At 42.7% G+C, this 21,902-nt stretch overlaps 1 protein-coding gene across 1 annotated transcript in view; it reads left to right on the forward strand.

Annotated features, from left to right (window-relative positions):
- The first annotated feature begins 652 nt into the window (after positions 1–652).
- Positions 653–21,902, forward strand: part of LOC122165489 (sine oculis binding protein homolog) — a 106,610-nt gene continuing 85,360 nt past the window's right edge. The window contains exons 1-4 of the mRNA XM_042828479.1: positions 653–730; positions 6,245–6,383; positions 8,164–8,349; positions 21,493–21,644. Of these exons, the coding sequence (XP_042684413.1) occupies positions 653–730; positions 6,245–6,383; positions 8,164–8,349; positions 21,493–21,644 (555 nt within the window). The remainder of the gene's footprint in view (positions 731–6,244; positions 6,384–8,163; positions 8,350–21,492; positions 21,645–21,902) is intronic.

Raw genomic sequence — 21,902 nt, forward strand, 5'->3', positions numbered from 1 at the left:
CAAAACCCAGCACTCGCCTGGTGTGCTCCAGCACTGTGCCACTGCTCGGTCTGAGTGCGGCTGGCTATTCACTGCTGCCTTGTGCCTGAGATTGAGTTACGTTTTTGTTATCGCTAACCCCCTGTACACCATGGTTATAACAAATTTTAATTTGATACAGTGTTGTGTGCTAAGAGTACATGACTCTGCACAGTTTTCTGATATTATGTTTCAATGCAAAATATCTTCAGGGGAACTGGTTTTGTTTCTTTGTGACCTTCAGTCACAGCCTTCCTTTCTGCTGGTGTTCCTTATTTTGTCCCTCTTCCTTCTTAGCATTATAATCTCCATCTCTCAGCCCGAGGTAGCATTGTTCATCTCGTGCTCTGAAAGAAGGGCAGACAGCTGCTCTGAAATTCAGTGGTGTCATTCCTCATGTGCCGGTGAATAGCAGGACACCCAATGGTTCTAAAGCCAGCAGAATCAGGGAACCTGGCACTATTTCAAATCTAAAATATGTTGGTGTTTTTTTTTTTTTTTTTTTTGTGTGTGTGTGTGTGTGTGTGTGTGTATAGTTTAATCGATGGAAGCATTTGTGGAGGCTCAGAGGTAGCAGCTTCACATTCATCTCCTCCCAGTTTATTCCTCTTTTTCCCCCTGCTGTCAGGCAGTAATGCCGCTCAAGAGCAGCATTCAGGTACCCCAAAATCCTGTGAGATGTGCTGGAATTGATATGAAGAGTTTGCAGCAAGTAAGTCATACTGGAAGTTCTCCTGAACAAACAAGTCAGTGTCTCCACATGTTCGGAGTCTCTGTCAGTTGTAAAGCTAGCAGCTAATTTGTGCTGTAATTTCACAGAGCTGCTCCGTGCGCCCAAGGAGTTTACCATCTATAAATATTCTCAATAACGAATTTGGATCTAAAATTGGGCTCCGTTCCTGATGCCTAGAGCTTAAGGCAGCCCCATCTGTTATAGCTTAATAGTAAACTCATCAGAAGATATTTCAGTTTAGTGTTTTAATATTCCCCATTTGGCATTTAAAAGTACTACTGTCAGAACCAGGAAAGCGGTGGAAGAGGCAGAGCTGTGCTGTGCTTGCAGTGAGCCAGAGACCTGAAACGTTAAAGAGATTTCAAGGAAACTCCTCCCTTCTCCCCTGAAAAGCAAAAAGTGTGGAAGTGGAAAAGCAGACAGACTCTATCCGTTGTGCTGTTATGGGATTGTGAGGCGAGGTTTTTCCACAGAGCCTGTGTGGAAGTGGGGTGACAGCTGAGGGAAGATGCGTTCCTGATGTGCCCTCTGCCTGTGTGTTGTGGGGAGGGCTCACTGTGACGCTGAGGCCCACATCTCAAAGCCAGCCCTACGTATGGTGGGACACAGGAACTGAAGCGCCCTGAGAACTGCCTTGTGTGAAGCTCTGACCGTGATGTTTAACATGGCGACAATGTAAATAAATGAGGAAAGCGAGGGCTAGCAAAAAAAAAAAATGACACTAAGTTTATATCGTGAATACAGACACGTTATTATTTCCTCCATGCGGCAAAAGTGAAAAGTGAATTTGTGGGGCTCTACACCTGGCGGGCCGTGCGTGCGGGGAAATGGAAGGGAGCCACCGTGCTTCCTCCAAGATCTGAAATAAACATTCAGCAGTAAAACCTAGAAGAAAATGAGTCTGACAGACTCGTTCTCCTGTGCGCTTCCTGCCTCCGCTCTTGCCAGGCTGGCTGTGCGGGGCCAGGCCGTGCCCCCTGTGGGTAGGGCTTGTGGAGGAGGAGAGCCGGAGCTATGAGGTGAGAAGAGAAGCACAGGTTAGATTCAGAGGGTTCTAATTAGTGAAAATTTGGGAAAACGAGGCATTGCAACGCAAAAAGTCAAGCCATAGGTGTACTGTTACGATGAAATGAATGCTGAAGCGGAAATGAATGTGATTATATTTTTACTGCCTCACATATAAGTCAGCCCCATGAATGAGAGAAACTGCAGGCAGGGCAAGTTACTACACTTTTCTTTGTTTTTCCTATGAATAGGAAGCAAATTGAAGTCAAAATGCCAACAAGGATAGCAGCTAGCCTGGAGCTTCTGGAGGAGAGGGGAGTAAACTCTTCAAAAGGGCTGACAACAGCAGGACTAGGGGAAATGGATCCAAGTTGAAGGAGGGAAGATTTAGGTTGGATGTTAGGGGGAAGTTCTATACAAGGAGAGTGGTTAGGCCCTGGAACGGGCTGCCCAGGGAGGTTGTGGATGCCCCGTCCTTGGATGTGTTTAAGGCCAGGTTGGACGGGGTCCTGGGCAACCTGATCTGAATGTGTGTGTTTGGTGGCCCTGCTAGGCAGGGGGGTTGGAACTACATGATCCTTGAGGTCCCTTCCAACCTGGGTGATTCTGTGATTCTGTGATTCTGTGAGAGGGCATTTATGCCTAGTACAAGAATAGAGCAATCATACTCACACGTTGCCATGCAGGAGTGAGGAGTGGGTTGGGGCCTAACAGGGGGCAGAAAGAGAGATCAGTGGGAAAGGGGACCTTCTGGCAAGGTGCGGTGAGGTTTGGTGCTGTCATTTCACTGGGAAGCCTTGAGTCTGGATTCCAGGTTTCAGCTGAGCAGCGGGGTTGCTGTAAAGGGATTTGGAGATGATGGTCAAGCTTTTTGCCAGCATGCTGGTCCTTCGTGGTGCCTCAGCCCTGTGGCAGGGCTGCAGAGTTCAGCTGGCAGCCTCCATCTTGCAAACCCTGTGTATCCTTTTGGTGACTGTGTCTGAAAGCAAGCATGGGCTAGGTTTGTGCCTTTGCTGTCCTGGTGCACGGAGGCTTGGAACTGCAACTCCATGCGTGTGCTCCATCCTACCATCCACACTTGTCCTCACTTTGCATTCCACTTGGATTTTGACAGGTCCATCATCTCTCAGTTCAGCCGGCTCCCCTCTAGTGTGTTCCATCACTTCTTTCCCCCTCCTACTCCAATGTCAGGTCCCTCATTCTTGCTTTTCTCAAGGAAGCACCATGTTTACAATCATCACCCTTCCTTTCACTAAGCCTTTAAAGCTTCATCTTTCATTAAGCTTCTGTTCTGCAGGTACAAGTTGTGTATTAATTGTCTTGCTTCCTTTTTTCTATTTCATCAACAAATGAAGCTTTTTTTCCTCCTGCATTCACACAGAGAAAAATTTTCTCACTTCATTATTTGTATTTTGATTATTGCCACCACACTAGTCTTCACACATTCCTTACTGTTATAGTATACTGAATGCACTTGGTCTGAGCCTACTGTTGAAATGGAAAGAAAGAGTGCGTGGCAATGGTGGCATGATAGTGGTCAGCTTCAGGAGGATAGCTTCAGTGAGCACGTGCATGACTGTTATCTGGACAGACAAGATATTACATACCCCACAGATGGCTATTTTAATCAGTGGTCTGAGGGAAGGTGGTTTTGTAGGTCTGTGGATGCTCATCTATGCATGGCAGTTAGTGTGGAATAACCATTTCTCAGCTCTGACCGTCAGTTTGTCAAGGATAGGTGCTTTCTCTTAGTTTTCTATGTACAGAGTGCTCTGTAACAAAGCCCTGGCTGCTAGCAACTTAGAGAACAACATTAAGGATAATAACTGTCACTGTAATAGGCAAGGCAAACTATGAAGGACAATGGCTCAACAGTGCGGTCGGTTTTTCATTTTTATTTTTTAATTCAAACATCCTTGTTGAGGAATCGCTGTGTTAAAAAGATACCTTTGTTGCCACTGATATGTGACCTACTATTCTGGCTGAAGTTAATTGCAAAGACCCTGGTAACTCATTTATTTATTTTCTTAAGGAGTCAAGTCTCTGTTATGACTCATTTAAAAATCAAGTACATCTTTTTGTTGTTGTGACTGTTCATTTTTGTGCAGGGCTCATCATGAGCAGTAAAATGAGACTTGAAAGGTACTCAAGCTTTGTGCCATTGCAGACCCAACAATCATTTTGACTAGATTCTGAGAAGGGAGAGTACTCTGTTGCAGAAGAGTATAAATACACATTGCCTTGCTTACATATTCCTTGACAAGTAATTAAAAATTACTCATCTCCTGAGTTGATCAACAGTGCAAATAAAACACAAAGCATCCACAGGAGGTAAATTCAGAGCTACTCGGTTAATTGGATTGTGTGTCATTTTAGTCAGGCAGCCTTTTGTCGCTTGGCCTCCACCTTGCTGCATTCATCTCTGGGGCTGTGTCTAAGTAACTGAAATACGGCAAAGCAAGGGAAGGTGCTGGAGCTTTCTTTTGGCACTCTGTGGATTCTGTCAGAATGTTCCCACTACATCTCCAGGATGTTTCCGTGTTGGAGTCTCATGGGCTGAGAAGGGGGAGTTGTATTTGCATTTTCAACAACAAGAGTTTTCTAAAAAGTCAGAAATCCCCAAAACTTCGGAAAAAAATTCACAAACACTTTTGTTATTGTTTAAAATGCTCACAAAATGGCATTGATCATGTGAGAATTTAAATATATGTTTTAGAAATACAGGTAGGCATTAACCACATTACGCTGTGGAGTGTTCTTTGTTGCAAAATGTAGATTGACTTAGTTGAGGCATAATGGACTGTCATAGGCATAATGCTGGACCTAGGCATAGACATGGAGCAATGACACATTTTCTGGCCGTTTGGGGCTGCACGGGAGAGCCAGAGACTCGAGACTTCCAGCAGGAGGTCAAGTGAAAGGGGAAAAAGCAGGGCAACTGATGCTCCACAGATCTGTTGTGAGCTTTTGACTTAGTTTTCCTTTTTCTGGAGTGCGTGTTTGTAGCACAAGCGCCACAAGGGATACTCCTGTAAGGGTACAAATGACCTGAGCGTGTTGTGTACGGTCTCTCTCCAGCTCTCCCCGAATGGCAGGAACACCTCTAGGATCTGCTGTAATGGATGAGCCAGCAGCAGTACAGCTCGGCTGTTCTGGGGCAGGGTGCCTGCTGCAGCTTGGGATTCGGAAGCAATTAGGCTCTGATTAATTTTATTTATTTATTTAAATGACTCGAGAATTGCTGTGTTCCATCATTAGCCTCGCTCCCACTCAAAAACTGAGCTACTGCAGTTGCTAGAGGAAATCTTGCAACCCATATGCCATTTATTTTGAATGGGTGTCGTGTTCTGCTTTCTTTCTTTACTGGTAGCCAGTCACAGGAAGATTGCTTATCAGGATCGTTATTTTAGATGTCAAGATCTTATGGTGAAATCAAGTTGGAATGCCTTATATAAAAGTAAAAGATAAAATAAAAGTAAAAATGAAGAGTCCAAACTGGAAGGCTTTGTTTGTGGCTGTTTCTTTTCATTTTGCGTTTGTCATCTTACTTTAAGCTGACCTCTGCAGTGACAACGATTCATTAGCTGTTCTCCTCCAGAAGTTTCCTAAACATATAAGCCATGGCTCTGTGGCACTGTCCGGTCTCACAAAGCTTCGTTGCCTGGCTGCAGGGCTCTTGACTTATTCCACTGAATCTCCTGGCCCAGTAATGAGCCTTTCCTACAGAAATGTTGTTGACACATGACCTGCATGACGTAGAGACTGAGAACTGTAGTAGGGACTGAGAATTATGACAACCATGTTTCATATTTTGCATTTCCATACAAACGTAAAATATAATCACACTGCTGCTTGGAAATTGTTTTAAAAATAAATATGTCAAAGCAGAGAAAAGGCTTTCTTAAAAAAAATCAGGGAGTTTTTACAGTAAAATACAGTAAAAGAGTTTTTAAGTGCTTTGGCTGAGCAGAGGTTTGTAACGGCAGAAAAATGTCTTCACTGTGATTTTATTTCATTTGGTGCACGTGCACCTCGAGGAACTGTAATTGTGTCAGTGACCTACTCCAGCTGAAAGGGCTGTAGTGCAGTAAGATTGATTAACTGCTGCCTGAAAAAATCGTAGTTTTCTGTTACTTTCTTGCTGCAGTCCTACATGTTTTATGGGAATACAGACAAATTTTTGTGACGAACGCATGGTAAAATATTTCTGACGTCGAATGCCGGAGCAAAAATCATAAATAACTCTCCCTTTCATTTTCTTTAAATTACGGATGTGTGAGTCTTTGTCATAATTACATGTGCCAGTCTGAGATTTAAACGCATTACACTTTATGCAGTTGACTTATGAAATGCGCATTAGTCTTTGAGGAGGTGGGACAAACCTGACACTTCCTCATGTAGCACAGATACCGTTCGATTTATGCAGTCCTCCCTTCATTCCAGATGGTTATTGATTACATAAATAAGTAGGTAATTTTTCTCTTCCAGAACTTCGCAGAAAACACTATGAATGAGCTCCTTGGCTGGTATGGTTATGATAAGGTTGAACTGAAAGATGGAGAAGATATTGAATTCAGGAACTACTCTGCAGATGGGGAAAGCCGCCAGCACATTTCTGTTCTCAAAGGTAATAAGACTTAATGTTTCTGTATTCATGCAAAGAAGGATTAATATCTTGACCTGTCTGAATTGGCGTGGGTTGGGAAGCGTGTTCTGCTGCTTGCTTTGTGGTTGATTTATTAAAATTTCTGAGACTGTCTCCTAGTAAGAGGAAGCCGATAGGGTATGGGAAAAATCACTTAACTAAGTTGCTGTTAGTAGGCACTTAGTAATTTCACAAATAATACCTTTTGTTAGTCAGGTGAAAGTCATGTACCAATAAGCTGCTCACCTCTGGATAAAGAGAGCGTCTTCTTAGTGGTTTGGATTTAAGGAAGCCCTTTTGCTTTCAAAACAAAGGCTTTGACCCAAGGCTTTTTAAAATGCCTGTAGGCATTGAGCAGGGATATTCAGAATGCATGCAAGAATCATCATCAACACTCGTAACAGGCTCCTTAGCCGTGTTTGTAATAGGCTGTGTTCTGCAAGTGCTTAGAAGTTCTCAGTTTGGGACACTGCTGGATCTTGACGCAACGCAACACGAAATTACTAGTTATTTATAATTAATAGCGTGCAAATTATGGGACTTGACTTTCTGTTGAGCAGTTCAGCTGCTGCCTTCTGATGCCGGTGCATAGGGAGTTGTGGTCAGTGGGAAAAGGAGAGCAGGATGTTGCTGGATCTTGGCTTTCCCAATAGGATTTTCTCACAGATGGGGTAAAGAGAAGAAATGGCAGAAGCTGTTATGCTTTTGGAGCTCCAGTTGTCACTGTGTTAGTGGCTGGCAGTGTATGGGCTTGCGTTCTGGTGACAAGTAGCAGTGAGTGCAGCAATTAGTGCTGAGACTAGAGAGACCAACTCTGAAGGCAAAAACAAAGGTGGAAATTAGAGGTATGGCAAACCAGTCTAACTATGTTAAAAGTGAAAATTCACGTCTTGTTAGTTGTACAGTTACACTGGTGATCAATATTTCTATTTCATTGAAAATACACTGTTGTTAAGACACCCTTGAAGAAACTTGTTCCTACAGAGAGGATTCATTTGTTTATGCTTTAATCAATAGATCTTTTATTGAATTATTTGTGGCTCCAGTCTATGCCTAATGAAATCTGTGACATACTTTTCTTTATAGGCATATGATACCAATCATATGTTTTATGTACCAAACAAAGATGTCGAATAGCTGTGCCAGGTAGAGATTTTCGATGTATGCAGTCTGTTAGAGAGGAAAAAAAGCATGTTTCTTTCTCTGAGGGATGGGACGAGAGACAGTGATAAGAATTAAGTCCTACCCCATAGATACCTGAGGCCCATTAGAGGAATTCCTACAAATACGAATCCGAAGGTGCTTTGGGATTAAAGAATTAGAACCATAACTGTCATCATTTTATGCACACTTTATTTTAAATTCAATATTCCTTTCTTTAAAACCTTTCCACTGCTGCTACTCATCGTATTATAGAGAGAGAAATAGGAATTTTTATTTTTCAATCTATGCTGCTTGCTTTGGAGAAGTGACAACATGGTAAGTGCTGAGTTAGATATGACAAAATAATTTCACCTCTTAAAAAAAAGACATAGTTGTGTTTAATGCTTGATTTTTAAAAATTTAAAAAAGGATTGTTTCAGAGAAATACTGAAAAGTATCCCTTTGCTTAAGGGGAAAGTATCAGTTGTTTTTTTTAAGTTTTTCTTTCGTGTGGTCTTCTTGTACTAGGGTAATTTAGTGAACAGGTTGGTGAATGTATGTAGGGGCATCTAAGAAATATATTTGTCATACTGTACAATGTGTTTTTTGTGTTTTACAGAAAATTCTTTGCCAAAACCAAAATTACCTGAGGACAGTGTTATTTCACCATACAATATAAACACAAGCTACCCAGGGCTTGCCACGGGAAATGGACTTTCAGACTCACCAGCAGGGTCAAAGGATCACGGGAATGTACCTATTATTGTCCCATTAATCCCGCCACCTTTCATAAAGCCACCAGCAGGTAAATCCTCCTGAACATTTAAAAACGTTGGTTGTCATTGACACGGGTCCTGAGATTGCTAGGTTATGGCTTATTTGTAAGAGTGCTCTAGTAACCAGTTGCTGTGAACTTCAAGAAGGACTGGGGGACGACGTGCTTTGATAGTATTCTTGAAAAACAATTGCAACTGCAGTGCCAACAGACAGTCTCTCCTGCTGCTTGTGACAGCCTGCATGCCGGATTGTAGTTCCTCAGCACTTAAGCAACATCTGCTTAAAAAAAAAATGATATTGTTTTGATGACTAATGCCTTTAAGTAAATTAATGAAAGATGATTAAATAAAAAATAGGCTCCGGAGGGAAATGGTGAAAGAGACAAAGTCATCAAATCAGTACTGTGTCTTTCTTTATATCAGGTTAACAAGCTTATCCTGGGAAAACTGTCTCTTGGTTCCCACTGAAGTCCCTGACCATCGTCTCTTGAGGGTTTATTACGATCTTAACTCTGCCCAGGAGACTGCACCAAAATGTTTTACATTTTCATTAGACTTTTATTGGGAGTGATTTCATAACACGCCATTCCTCAGAGTTTGTGTGAGAGGTGATTTATTCTCCTCAGCATGCTGCTTACCATAATCCGTGAAAGTAACTTGTAGAGCTCCACTAGGGTGATTAATTGCCACGTTATTGTCTGCCGCTGTACACGGCACAGTAATTGCTGAAGTTAGGTGGCAGTGGGCTCCGTCCTTCTTCTGCAGATGTTCCTGGGTGTCTGAGTACTCAGGGGTGGGCAAGGTGACCTGCGGCACCCACTAGAGATGCTGGCATGCAGGGAGCAGCTTTGTGGCAGTGTCCCACTGGCTGTGAGGACGTTTCTCTAGAGGCAAAGCTGTGCACAGGGCTTGGTGCCACTCACTAGCTGGTTGGTAATGGTAAAATATTGGTGGGTCCAACAAAGGCTTGCCTGCTGATAGCGACATGACAGATACACCGGCCCCTCCCAGGTTATTTTGATACCATTGAGTTTTTTTCTCTAAAGAAGTATACTAATATGCTCTGAGTAATTTTCAGATGTTACCCAATATGCACTCTCTGCCAAAGACTTTTCATCTATTTTATACGATATTTGCTAATTACTAAAGCTATTTGGGCCCATTCCTGCAGCCTTTACACTGCTAAAGATCTCGGGCCATATGGGCTGGATCCTCAGCTGTTGCTGATTTGGCCCAAAAGCTTTAATCAAGGGCTTGTATCATCCCAAACTATTTTCTCCCTCCAATCTGAGTCATGAATGAATCCAGAATGTTGAATTCGTGGAATGTGGATGCAAGGCTATAACATGCATTGTGCAAACTGCCACAGATACTGGATTTTTGTGACATCAAACAGGCAGGAGGAGATGGAACAATAAAGTAGAAAAACAAATTACTGCAACAGTAGTTAAGTGGGCATGGGAACCTTACCCAAATCAACTGCCTTGCGTTCTTTGCCCATCCACGTACCACGTGTGATCCTGTGTTCAGATGTACCAGTAAAGGTAGCACACGTACAGGGCTTTTCATAAGTATTTTCCATCTTTAAGTTTTTACTTCTTTAGTTCATAAAGAAAATAATTGTTTTGCTCACATAAAGGATGTGAATGCATAATTTCTGCCTCCTCTGATTTTATCCCATGATTGATAATGAGTGCTAGATTACCACAACTTCTGAGTAAATGAACATATTTATCTCACCTTTGTTTTAGAGAGCAGAGTTTGGAAGGTTTGGAGGGGGAGGAGAACCACAGCCTTTGTGAGTTTTACAGTAAGCACCAGTAGTAATTGTGGTGTTTTATCTTAGGGCGTAGGAGCCCTAGTCATGAGCACCCCAAAGAGCCTGCGGTACAGTGTCAGGCAAGAAGCAACGGGTGAATACAAGCAGAAAAGGGAGTACAAAGGAACTAGGAGAGCCTGTGTGCAAGGCAGTAGTGTTGGCACCACACTTTGACACCGTTTTTTGGGCACTACATCAAAGCAGAGAACTTCACAGTGATGCAAAGCCAGGCAAGAATAACTGTGGGGATGTTTTCCCCCCTTTTCTAGCGTATGGGACAAACTAGGGAGCAGCACAAAGGTGCTTATTTGAATCGTGTCGGCAAATGAAAAGGAATGTTGTCGGTGATTGCTAAAGCTGAAAGTCAGCATTTTCAGTGTGGCTGGGAATGTCTGTGAGTGACCTGCTGAAAGAACAGGCACAGCTTATATTGGTGGAGTTAATAAAGAAAGAAAGGGAACAGAAGGGAGCAGGCAGAAAAATTCTGAGAGAAGACTTCAAGGTTAAAATACTGGGCAGAGAAAGGGATCTTTGCAGCATGTTTTGCATGGATAGGCTTAGTGCAGTTGTACATGACGGAGCAGAGAGAAAAATAGGTAGTGGTACACTGCAGTGACTGAGACATGAGATGCTGGGAATTGGGATGAGCTCAATCTTTGTGGATGAATGGGGAAAGTTTTGGATATTGTTCAGGGAAAAAAGTTAACGAGATTAAAATCTAGCTCAAAAGAGCGTGCCCACAGATGAAAATGATATCTAAATTGTGAACCTGAAGGACAGGAAAGATGGTGGTGCAATTTACCGCTACTAAGTAAATAATATGGAGTGAACACTCAGGGAAAAATTATTAAGACTTTAATTCTTGCCATATTGATTTTGAACTGAAGGGTCAGTGCCCATAAAGAAGTGTCAGAGAGACAGGCAAAAGCAGTCATTTGGACAGCAGAGCAATGATCTGGAGAGGATAAGCAGATCCACATCCACAATGAGTTATTAGTTGAATAATTTTTGAAGATAAGATTCTAAGAGGTAAGAGGGAGAAGAGAAAGAGCAAAGCACTGGAGATGCTCACAGGAGCCTGAAGGGAGAAAGAAGAAACATACTTTGTGAGGTGCACTGACGTAGCAATTGCAAAGGTAGAAAAATCATTGGGGGAAGATGTATCTTTCCAAAGAGACGGATATGATTCTTAGTATCAGCAACAGCTACCAGCTGAGGAAGGAGTACTTGTCCTGATCTACATCTGGGAAGCAGTCAGCAAATATTTCAGCGGATTAGATCTTGCTTGAGCCTGCTGGAAACCATTGAGTGGTATCCTATCTACACTCCTGCTTTAAATGAGCAGGCTAAAACTTCAAATAGGTAATAAAATTACCTTTTTTCCCTCCTGTTTATTTTATAGAGTTTTTTTTTTTTTTTTTTTTTTTTTTCTTTTGAAAGCCAGATGATTTCAAGCAGCATGACTACAATACATCTCCAGATAATGTTGTGCTTTCTGTTTCAGTCAAATGACGTGTTAGGTAACTTCTGCTTACACAATCCTAGGAAACATTGCAGTGTCGCCTGACCAAATATAAACAGCTATAAATATAAAGGTGCTGTCTCTTTGCAGTACCCCAAGATTATACCCAGATAAGCTGAGTTGAATGCACGGGCCCTGTGTGATGCATGAAACATCTCCAGGCTAAGGTTGCGGCCTGTCTGTGGAGATTATAAATTCCTCTTTGACAGAGATGCTGACACCACCAGGCAGGTAGGCTATGCTCTGGCAGAAGTCAGACTAAAACAGGCTTAGTCAGTCAACATCAGCCATCTGACTTGCATTTGGAGGTAGATACGGAACCAGTGCAGCCTCCAGAATGTTGATTTAATGAGTAGTCTTCTGGTGGCTGATCACTGATCCTCCTTGCTGCCTCCGCTAGTTGCAGCAGGTCCTGTGTAATCTTCAAGGGTTGGTCACAAGCACAGTCCATTGCAGCAAACTGATATTTCTTCTTGGTGTTGGAAGAATCTTGCTTTCTGCAATGCAGCCTAAAGAAGGTATTGTTTTCGTTAGACAGAAATGGCAAGGAAAGGACACGCAGTAGCCAGGAACGATCTGGAAATAAAAGTACCTCCACAGTTGTGCAGGATATATGATCATACTGATCAGTACCAATCATCTTAACTCGTGTTCTACAGTCCTCAGTGCCAGGGAGGAAATCTGTGAGGGTGCTGGGTGACTGCCTTTTTGATCAACAAGTGTGGCTGTCTGGTTTAGATGCAGGACAGCTAAGATCTACTCTTCTTGATTTTAGAAGAATGCAAAAGAAGAATGCAAGAAGCTCTTTAAATGCAGTAAGAAGCGTGCTTCCTCCTTCCTTGCATCTGCTGTGATGTCTCCGTTTCCTGGTCCTTGGTTTATTTTTCCTTGAGAGCCTTGTGGCAATGCTTTGGTAGGGGAGGACAACTGCTGTTTGGCCTGGCTTTCGAGAAAAGGCATCAAGCAGAAGTGTTCCCTCCCCCTCATAGGTGCAATGTACAAATTACATCTGTTATCCACAGCGCTGCAAATGAGCACCAGCTCCCCGCTGTGCAGCACTGCCAGGGGGTCACTGCCAGAAGTACTTCCAGTACTGCGTCCCTTATAATACAGGCAAGGAAACGGCACGTTCAAAGACTAAAATGAATAATGAGGTGCTTTATAGAAAGGAATGAGTGATTTTTTTTATGTTATAGCTTAACATAATGTTGGAATGAAGGTTTACAATCCTTTGTACACATAGGCGCACACGAATAACTTGGTGCATCAGCCGTACAACATGCGGGATTCAGCAGAGTCCCTGCCTGAAGAACGCTCTGGAGCTGCATGCTGTAAACTCTATCAGTATTTAAATTATATTGGAGGGATCTGAAAGCATAAAGGATTTTTAAATGGTAGTTAGCAGGGCAGTAAAGCTGAATCCCATGATTATCTGTCTGAATTCACTGAGGAATTGGTTCTACGACTGCATTACCAAGAAGTCTTATTCCAGGCAGAACCCAGTAGCAGTTTCCCTTAAATAAAGACCATATTACCAGATCTAATTAAGCCTATATATTGAGGAGACTTTCATTTTACTGCACTCTTGATCCTTTTTCAGTATTTTCCAAATCTTATTCCAGTTTACAATTTCTGTAACTGCAGGCTTAGCTCTCTAATAAAGACGACCACAACCCAACAGTTGCAGTCACTACTCTTTGAACACTTTCTTTTGTTTTTGGTTTGAAACATCATCAAATTTATACTGATTGTAGAGTTATAGTGCCTGTGTTTTAAGATGTCAGTATTTGCTCATATGCCTGCCCTATATATAGACCATTGTGGATGCCTTTTTCTCTCTGCGGAGGACAAAGCTTTTCCTTTGTGCTGTAAGGAAAATCACAAAGTATACTTGTACTTTATGCACATACTTTAGTAAGCATATTTTAAAAATGCACAGGGAATTCTACATTCATAAGCTGAAATATGTGCTTTTTTCTTTGCATGTTTCAAACCTGCCTTAGAGCTGATTTTTATTTGGTTCTGTGTTCAGTTCTTACTGAACTGTGCATGAAAATATGCCTCAACACAGACGTAGAAAACATAGGCAAGTCATGGTTCCCCCAAAGGATTTTTTTGAAAGAGATGGGACACGTGACTTTTTCAGTAGCGTAGCAAACTTTAAAAGACTCTTCTTTCTTTTCTAGACCTCCTGAGATATTTCTGTGGCTATGGCTGCAAAAAGCGTTCTGTTGTAAGCCCTATTTTTTTAATCTCCTTCTCACAATTACTTTTTCCAAAGAACTTCTTATACCTTGAGTTTGTCACAAACCCTACCTACTTAGAGGAACAGCGCTGAAGTACTGTAACAAAGGGTTCTGTGGAACTGTTGCATGAGTTACATTTGTTCATTTTTCAAATTTAAGTTTAATCAGATAAAGCATCTCGGATATAAAGAAAATGATGGGAGCAGTGCTTCTGAGTCTCTTGGGAACATCTGCCTCAGGAAGTGCTTTGGGTTAACAAAATCTGAACATTGTGTTACTTGGTCTCCGTCAGTGAATAGTAAGAGTTTCAGGAGAGCCAATTGATAACTGCAAGCTAATTCATTATGAAATCCTGGCCTATCGCTGTGGAAACCATGAACACTTTTTGTTGATGCTACAGACGTCGAGATCTAATTTCTTTGAAAAGGGAGTTTTTCATTTGAAACTAGTAATGAAAAGAGCTATAAAATTTGAAGATGTCTGCTGATGGATTGAACATAGTGCCCAGCATGGGGCTAAGGGCCATTCTAGTGGATTCTTTAAGCTTCCCTGCAGAAAATCATAAAATCATAGAATGGCTTGGGTTTGAAAGGACCTTAAATATCGTCTGCTTCCAAAGCCCCGGCCACAGTGAGAGTTGCCAGCAACTAAATAAGTCATTAGATCAGGCTGCCCAGGGACTGATCTTGAACACCTCCAGGGATGGGATGTCCTCAGCTTCTCCGGGCAGCCAGTGCCTCACTGCCCTCTGAGTGAAAAATTTCATCCTAACATCTCATCTCAATCTCCTGTCTTTTATTTTAAAGCTGTTCTCCCTTGTCCTATCATTGTCAGACTGTGTAAAAAATGTTTCCCTCCTGTTTGTGGGCTCCATTTAAATACTGGAAGGCCGTCTCCGTACAGCCTTCTTTTCTCCAGGCTGAACAAGACCAGCTCCCTCAACCTGACTTCATAGGAGAGGTGCTCCAGCCCTCTGATCATCTTCATGATCCTCCTCTGGACCTGCTCCAACTGCTCTACATCTTATGCTGGGGGTCCCAGGCCTGGATGCAATACTTTAGATGAGACCTCACCAGCGCAGAGCAGAGGGGGACAATTCCCTCCTTCTCCGTGTTGGCCACCTACCCAGACAGCAAGAGTGCACTGCTGGCTCATGTCTAGCTTTTCATCCGCAAGAACCCCCAAGTCCTTCTCTGCTGGGCTGCTCTCAAGGAGTTCTCCCACTGTGTATACATATCTGAGATTGCCCAAATTCAAGTGCAACACCTTGCACTTAGCCTTTTTTTGAACCTCATTAGGTTCGTTTGGTCCTGCTTTTCAAGCTTGTCCAGGTCCCTTTGGATGGCATCACTTCCTTCTACTGTGTCAGCTCTACCATTCAGCTTTATGTTGTCTACAATCTTGCTGAATTTGCACTCTATTCAACTATCTAGGCTGTTGATAAAGATGTTACAGAGCGCTGGGCCTGTAGGGCAACTGTTAGGTCACGGTGATTGAGCACCTGGTGAAGGGGTGTGTCTGGCCCAGGGAGTGCAGGAAAATTGCTTGCATCTGTGCTCCTCACACGACCAGAAGGGGTAGACCCAGAGTGGAGCCACCTTGGACTCATGTAAGGGCCAGCCTGGACCTACGCTGTTTCTTGTGAAGGAGTGCTGCACAGCCAGAGACTCCCTTCAGTTGGTTGAATTTAATTCTTCTTTCTGTATGTGACTGTTGCAAATACTTTACCTGATATCACCGAGAATCTGTCAGAAGCAATTTTGCTTTTTCATAAGCAGAGCAGGTCCTAAGACTGATCTCTGGGAGATACCATTCAAGGCTGGTCTCCAACTGGATGTAGAACTACTGAACACAACCCTCTGGCTGTGACCATCCAAACAGTTCTTTATTTATCCAATAGTCCACTCTTCAAATACATTTCTTTCTCAATTTTGATATAAGGATGAGGTCTTGCCTTTGACATCAGTTGCCCTTCCTTTGTCCATTAACACCACTGTCATAGAAGGTCACCAGGTTGATCAGGCATGATCTTTCCTTGATGAAGCCATGCTGGCTGCCACAGATCACTTCCTCATCTCACATGAGCCTTAACATAGCATCCAAAGGGTAACTGGGATCCAAACTCCTGCTGTCAAGTGGCATACAGTGGGGTGGAAACACACAGTTTAAAAAAAAGAAAAGAAAAAGAAGCAGTAGTGGTGATGCCTGGCTCTGATAGCTGCAGAAGAAGAAAACTCATATGCCAGGAGGAGTTGGGCTGTAGGGAGACATCCAGGAGGATAAGCTGCTGAAATATTTCTGTAATGAGTGACAAACACAACTGCAGCCAACGACAGATTCCACGCAGATTCACTTGCTTTGAGATCTCTGCCACAGACCCTGCATCCTTGTGGTCTTCCTTCTGCTCACCATCACTGTTTCAGTACTGTAGTTGGGCACCTTCAGGAGTAATTTTTTTCTTGCCAGAACAATTGAACATCACTTGCTGAATTTCTTGCAAGTATATATGTCAAGTAAGATTTAGGAACACCTGTCCAGGGATCATTATAATCTTTAGAATGAGAGCTGTGCCTGCATTTAGAGTTTCTGGATTTGTTAAACAAGAATTAAAGTTGAAAATGCATATCAGAGATTTCAAAACAGTATTAGCAGAATGCTGCAGTCTTAAAGTTAGCAAACTGATTGGGACTTAACTCCTGAATTGCAGGGATTTTAGGATCAGCCTTCTAAGCACTGCAGGCCGTGCTTGTTTGCCTAGATAAAGGGACAGAGCTATCCATGATGGATTTGCTCTATTGTACTCTTTGGCTTCCTCCCCTTCTCTCCACCTCTCCAAATTATGGTTCCACATAAGATCGATTAGTCTAAACTGCTGCTCATTGGCTTTAAGAGGAACAGTTTTCTGCAGCTCCTTTACACTGGTTGGAAGGAAAAAAAAACACCAAACATTCTGCTTAATTAAGACCTAAAGAGGCGGTGCAAACTTTTGATGATTAATTGGAGCATGCTCTAGACTGATGCATATTTAGTTATTATAATGTGATAATTTTATCTTGTTATACAAACTGCTCCCTTTGGGAACATGATTTAACACTGCAAACACACCATGTTTATTGCATTGTTCATTATGAAAAATACACAGGCAAAAAACCACAAGGAGATGTATCTGAATAGTATCTGTGCAGTGGGTGCAGGGAGTGCTTCTTCCACCTGTAATGACACAACCCAGAGGCACTAAAAGCAAGGCATTTCAACTCCCACAATAGCTCTTCTTACAGTGCTTTGTATGAAGAGTGGAGAACTCACAAAAGCAGAGGCTGGAAATTCAGGTCTTGTGCTGTATGTGAAAGAAATGTGTCTTCCTATCACCTGATGTGATTATAGGGAGTAGCTGCATGGATATTCTGCTGAAAGCTCTCCCGTTACTATTCAGTGTCAGTATACCAGCTCCCCTTCGTCCTACCTCTCATAGGTGTGACAAATCTGAGAACATACTTAGCATAGTACAAGAGCAGTTCATAAAGCAAGCCCACAGGGGAAAAAAAAATGCAGTTGATTAAGAAAAATTTGCTTTCACTTCAAAATGATCATAGAATCATAGGATGGCTTGGGTTGGAAGGGATCATCAAGTTCCAGCCTCCCTGCTGCAGGCAGGGTTGCCAACTGCTGGATCAAGCACTAGATCAGATTGCTCAGGGCCCCGTCCAACCTGGCCTTGAGCACCTGCAGGGATGGAGCATCCACAGCCCCTCTGGGCAACCCATTCCAGCACTTCACCGCCCTCTCAGATCTGTCCTAAGACTTGCAGATGTTATTTTTGTACTTTAAACCATGCGTCAGCCTAGCTATGTGAGTCCTGAAAGTGATGCTGAATGATCTTCATCAAGAGAGCTGCTTCAGCGAGCTCGTATGATGGATGTGGGCATGCTGTTGGGGTGACTTCATGTCAGTCAAGTTGATGGCCACAGAGAGGCTACCAGCAAAGTTTGTCTGTGTGCACAGGAGAGCATTGCTGATGTAGTAAGCCAACACAATTATTGCGAATCAGCTTTCTTAGTGCAGACCTGGCCTAAAAGAGTTCAGAAGAAGGATTCAGGATGCAGTCTCAAGCTACTGAATTTGAAATTCCCTTCTGCCCTGCATTCTTGTCCCAGGCTTTTTTTTGCTGAGTGTTGCAGATACTGGGATTTGATAGATTTTCCTGAAAGGACGAGAGTCTGGTAAAGTGATCTTTAAAGAATTTGGCCATCTGAGACAAAGGTCTGTGAAAAAGTGAGAGTAGTCTTGAATGGTAGATTTGAATTAGTGAGTTTGGATTATTCCAGTTTGTGTTTAGGAAGACTGCAATTAAATCACTAGCCTTTGGCTTTCCTTATTTCACACAACCTTAATGGATTTTTAAGCTTATTGCTTCCCAGTGCTGTGGATTGCAATAGTAGAAATACATGGACTATAACTTTTCTGTTAACGTAGCAGTCCTCTTTTCCGGTCACTAAGCTTAATGCTCTGTAGTGAAACATCCCTCAAGTGCTTTCACAGCTTCTGCTCAGATCCTTGCTGCAACTAGTGTCAAGAAGAAAGCACACTGCCTGATCTGGACTGTTACGGTTGTCCACAGCTGTCAGCCACACACCCTGCTATGTCAGCCAGGCATGGCTCTGTACCCATTGGGAATGTTTGCAGCTTCACTGGAAGTTAAAAGAAAGGAGTTGGTTTTATAGCAAATTCTTCCCTCCCACAGAACTTTGGTTGACGGTCCATGGAGAATTAGTCACATGATATTGGAAGTTTTCCTTTCTCACCTGATGCATTGCATTACAAGAAGATGCAGTTGCATCAAAAATCTGCATGCCTTCTGCCCCCTTCTAAGTACTGCTATTTGCTGGCTGCTTTACACGGCTATATGCAGTTCATCCTCATGTTGCAGTGTTCCTACGCCTTGCTGATGGAAGAGGCATCTACTTTTATTATTGCTGTTACTATGAAAAGGACTGTATAGCGTGTGGCTGTTTTTTGGTGGTGGAGGGAGCAAGGAATGGAATAGAGAAATAACTGAAGTTCTTTGTATTTAGGCAGGCTCTTTCCCTCACTTTCACTTTTCTCCTTTTCAAAACAATGAACATTTTGATTAATATTGATGATGCCTTCCGGATATCAGCTGTCTTTTCGTGGAGGTGCAGGCAGCAGCTAGAGGTAGATGATGGGCCATTTTCTGCTGTTTTATTGACTGTCAGTTCCATGGATCACATATTAAGTGTTTTTTCTTCAAAATGTTCTCCTTGAGGTAGTAACAAAGTTCTGCAGGGCATGAGGACCATAGCTTGACCAAGCAGGTGCCTTTGCTTGCCACTGCTGTTCTTGCCTGGGTCTGTATTGAAGGGAGCCTTTGGCAAAAGGAGGTGTGTTGAGCTTTACTCTCCTGCATAACCTGATGCAAGGAAGTTGTAATGTGGCCTTCCCTTTAAACAGTTGCTGCTGGGATGCTCTTTAATTGAAACTGAGCAATTCTGTGATCGTTCTGATCATCCCCAGGAGGCAGTCAGTGTGGGTCAGTGGTCAGGAGTTGAATCCTTATGTATCTCCCCTGTTAAGTTGTGCATGAAGACTGCTGGGAATCTTGGTGTCAGAGCTCTGTGCTTCTCCTTTAGGTCTATGCCTGTGACGAGCCAGCCTACTTCAAAACAAGGTGCTCCAGCACCTATTTAGCCCGTGAATTCTCTTTCAGCTCCGTAATTTTCTTTCCTCATTAATGACAGTTATTCTCACCAGTAACAAGGCTGTTATAAAGTTATCTCTGGTAGATCTTCCACTTTCTGGAGATAAAATACTTCTTGTCAGTAGGAGAATATATGCTGCTGTTATCTGAAACAAGGGGTTGCTGGCTGTTTCCTTTGGCTCATGGGAATTTCACTTGTTGTGATGTATTCAAAGAGTAAGTTCAGCCTGTGAGGAATGGCTTTATTTTGGTGCAAACACAGCTGAATCAGGGCTCCTTTGTGAAAGCTTGGTCAAGATAAGAATGGAGAGAAATGCTGCTGTGCCCTGGTGGGATAGTTAGCTCCAGGCTGGTGCAGGCAGGTGCTTGCAGGCCTCTTTATCCTCTGTATAGCTGGTGGTTATCCTGTCCAAATTGTTGTGATTTCCCTCGGTTTTCAATATATTACAGCTTTTATAATATTGGCAAATCCTGCTCTAAAGACTAAATGATAAAATGCATTAAGCACAAATCTATGTTACAACTTAGCCTTAAATACAGCTTTAAAGGTAGACAGTCTGATTAAAACTAAAAGGTCATTTTTTTTTAACGTTGTACAATTTTATTTGTAGCTATAAATCATAACACAATTTGCAGAAGGAGAAAAAGTTATTAAACTGGCAGTATTTATTCCGTTAAGGTGGAATAAAATGCGGCACGTAGTTCTGAGTTATGAGAGCTGGGGAAAGGAGCCAAATCACTCCGCTAAAAATTAGTTTGCCAATAATTTTACAGAACGATGACAGCGTAGCTTCGAAAACAAATCCTTTATAGGGAAATGGGATGGCTGCATGACAGACTCTCTGAGCCATGAATTCTCTGCTGCTCGGGGACGAGGCACTGCTTTAACAATTAGTCTTCGGGGACTTTTTTTTCCAGCAGTTAGACAATGGCAGCTGACTGTAACTGAAAGGTCACGCTGTACAATAGACTGGACATCAGAAATGAAGAATTCTGGGATTTAAGTCAAAAGATTCCTGCTAACTTGCAGCAGTCATCTGCCTAAGAGGCTTAACTATTCCCTGCCTGTGAAGTGGGGTGAAGATGATGAATGCACAAGAACCTTGTTAGGACTTTTGCAGTTGTACATCTCAGAAGGCATACACCTTGTATTTGTAGCACGTGATTGAGAGGACCTTGAAAGAGGTTCAAGGGCTCTGGATTCAGATTTGGCTGATGAGCACAAAGACAAGGAAGTAACCTGGCAGACCTCACCAGTGTTGCATCTCCCTTCTTGTTCAAGTGCAGGTTTTGGTGACTGCTATATTCCAATGATAGCTCTCTTTTTCTACATCAGTCATTATTTCAAAACAGCACTGCAATGGGATGTTTCATTTCTTATTTAACAGAGAGCTTTTGTTAGAGACCTGCTTTGGTGCAGTACCACCCAGATGCTTTTTGTCACCAGCTTGCTGAGCAGAGTATCTGAAGTGCTCACTGCACAGATCTGTAAGCAACAAGAGTGAGGCAGCAGAACTTACTAAGCCTCTGTTCTGGGTTGCTTATTTAATAAAGACTTGTGCACCCTTATACATGCAAAAAAGCTCATGAGGCTTCCAGAGCTTTTCAGCAATGCATCGTTTTTAAGCTAATAATCTTTTCCGGCCATCCTCGAAGCTCTGCTAATCTACTGAGCCAGGTTGGCACAGGTCATCAGCTGCTTGTGAATGAGCTGGTAATGGCAGGCAGGCAGGCACATTTCTGTTCCCAAATGGTAAGGAGGTTAGAAATAAGATGAGCCGGTGCAGGTTGCGCTAAGAGTAAGTGTGCAGATGTCTGAGGAAGGTGTTTTCATCTCATGTAAACATTGTTCTTATATTTTTGTTGTAGAAGATGATGTGTCAAATGTACAAATAATGTGTGCCTGGTGCCAGAAAGTTGGAATCAAGCGCTATTCCCTGAGTATGGGAAGTGAAGTGAAATGCTTCTGCAGCGAGAAGTGCTTTGCAGCTTGCCGAAGAGCATATTTCAAGAGAAACAAGGTAAGAGAAATAAGGAAAGATGTAACCTGCATAGACATAGCTTTAACTGGCCCAGCCTGGGTCTCATTTAGCATCTAACAGAAGCTCTTTTCTTTTGTTTTCTGTTTCACCCAGTCCCTCACTTTCCATCTGTATTGTCTGTTGGACTGTCAGCCCTTTACTAACCTTGTTTCTTTCAGTTCCCTTCAGCTAGACGCATGGGTTTTTTAGAGAATCAAAGGGCTTAGATAAACATCAACAGGAGTATACCAGTCCCAG

The sequence above is a fragment of the Centrocercus urophasianus genome, unplaced genomic scaffold (genome assembly GCF_019232065.1).
Source record: "Centrocercus urophasianus isolate 14NV4802_14NV808 unplaced genomic scaffold, USGS_Curo_1.0 seq_10, whole genome shotgun sequence".
In the NCBI taxonomy this organism is placed as follows: Eukaryota; Metazoa; Chordata; class Aves; order Galliformes; family Phasianidae; genus Centrocercus; species Centrocercus urophasianus.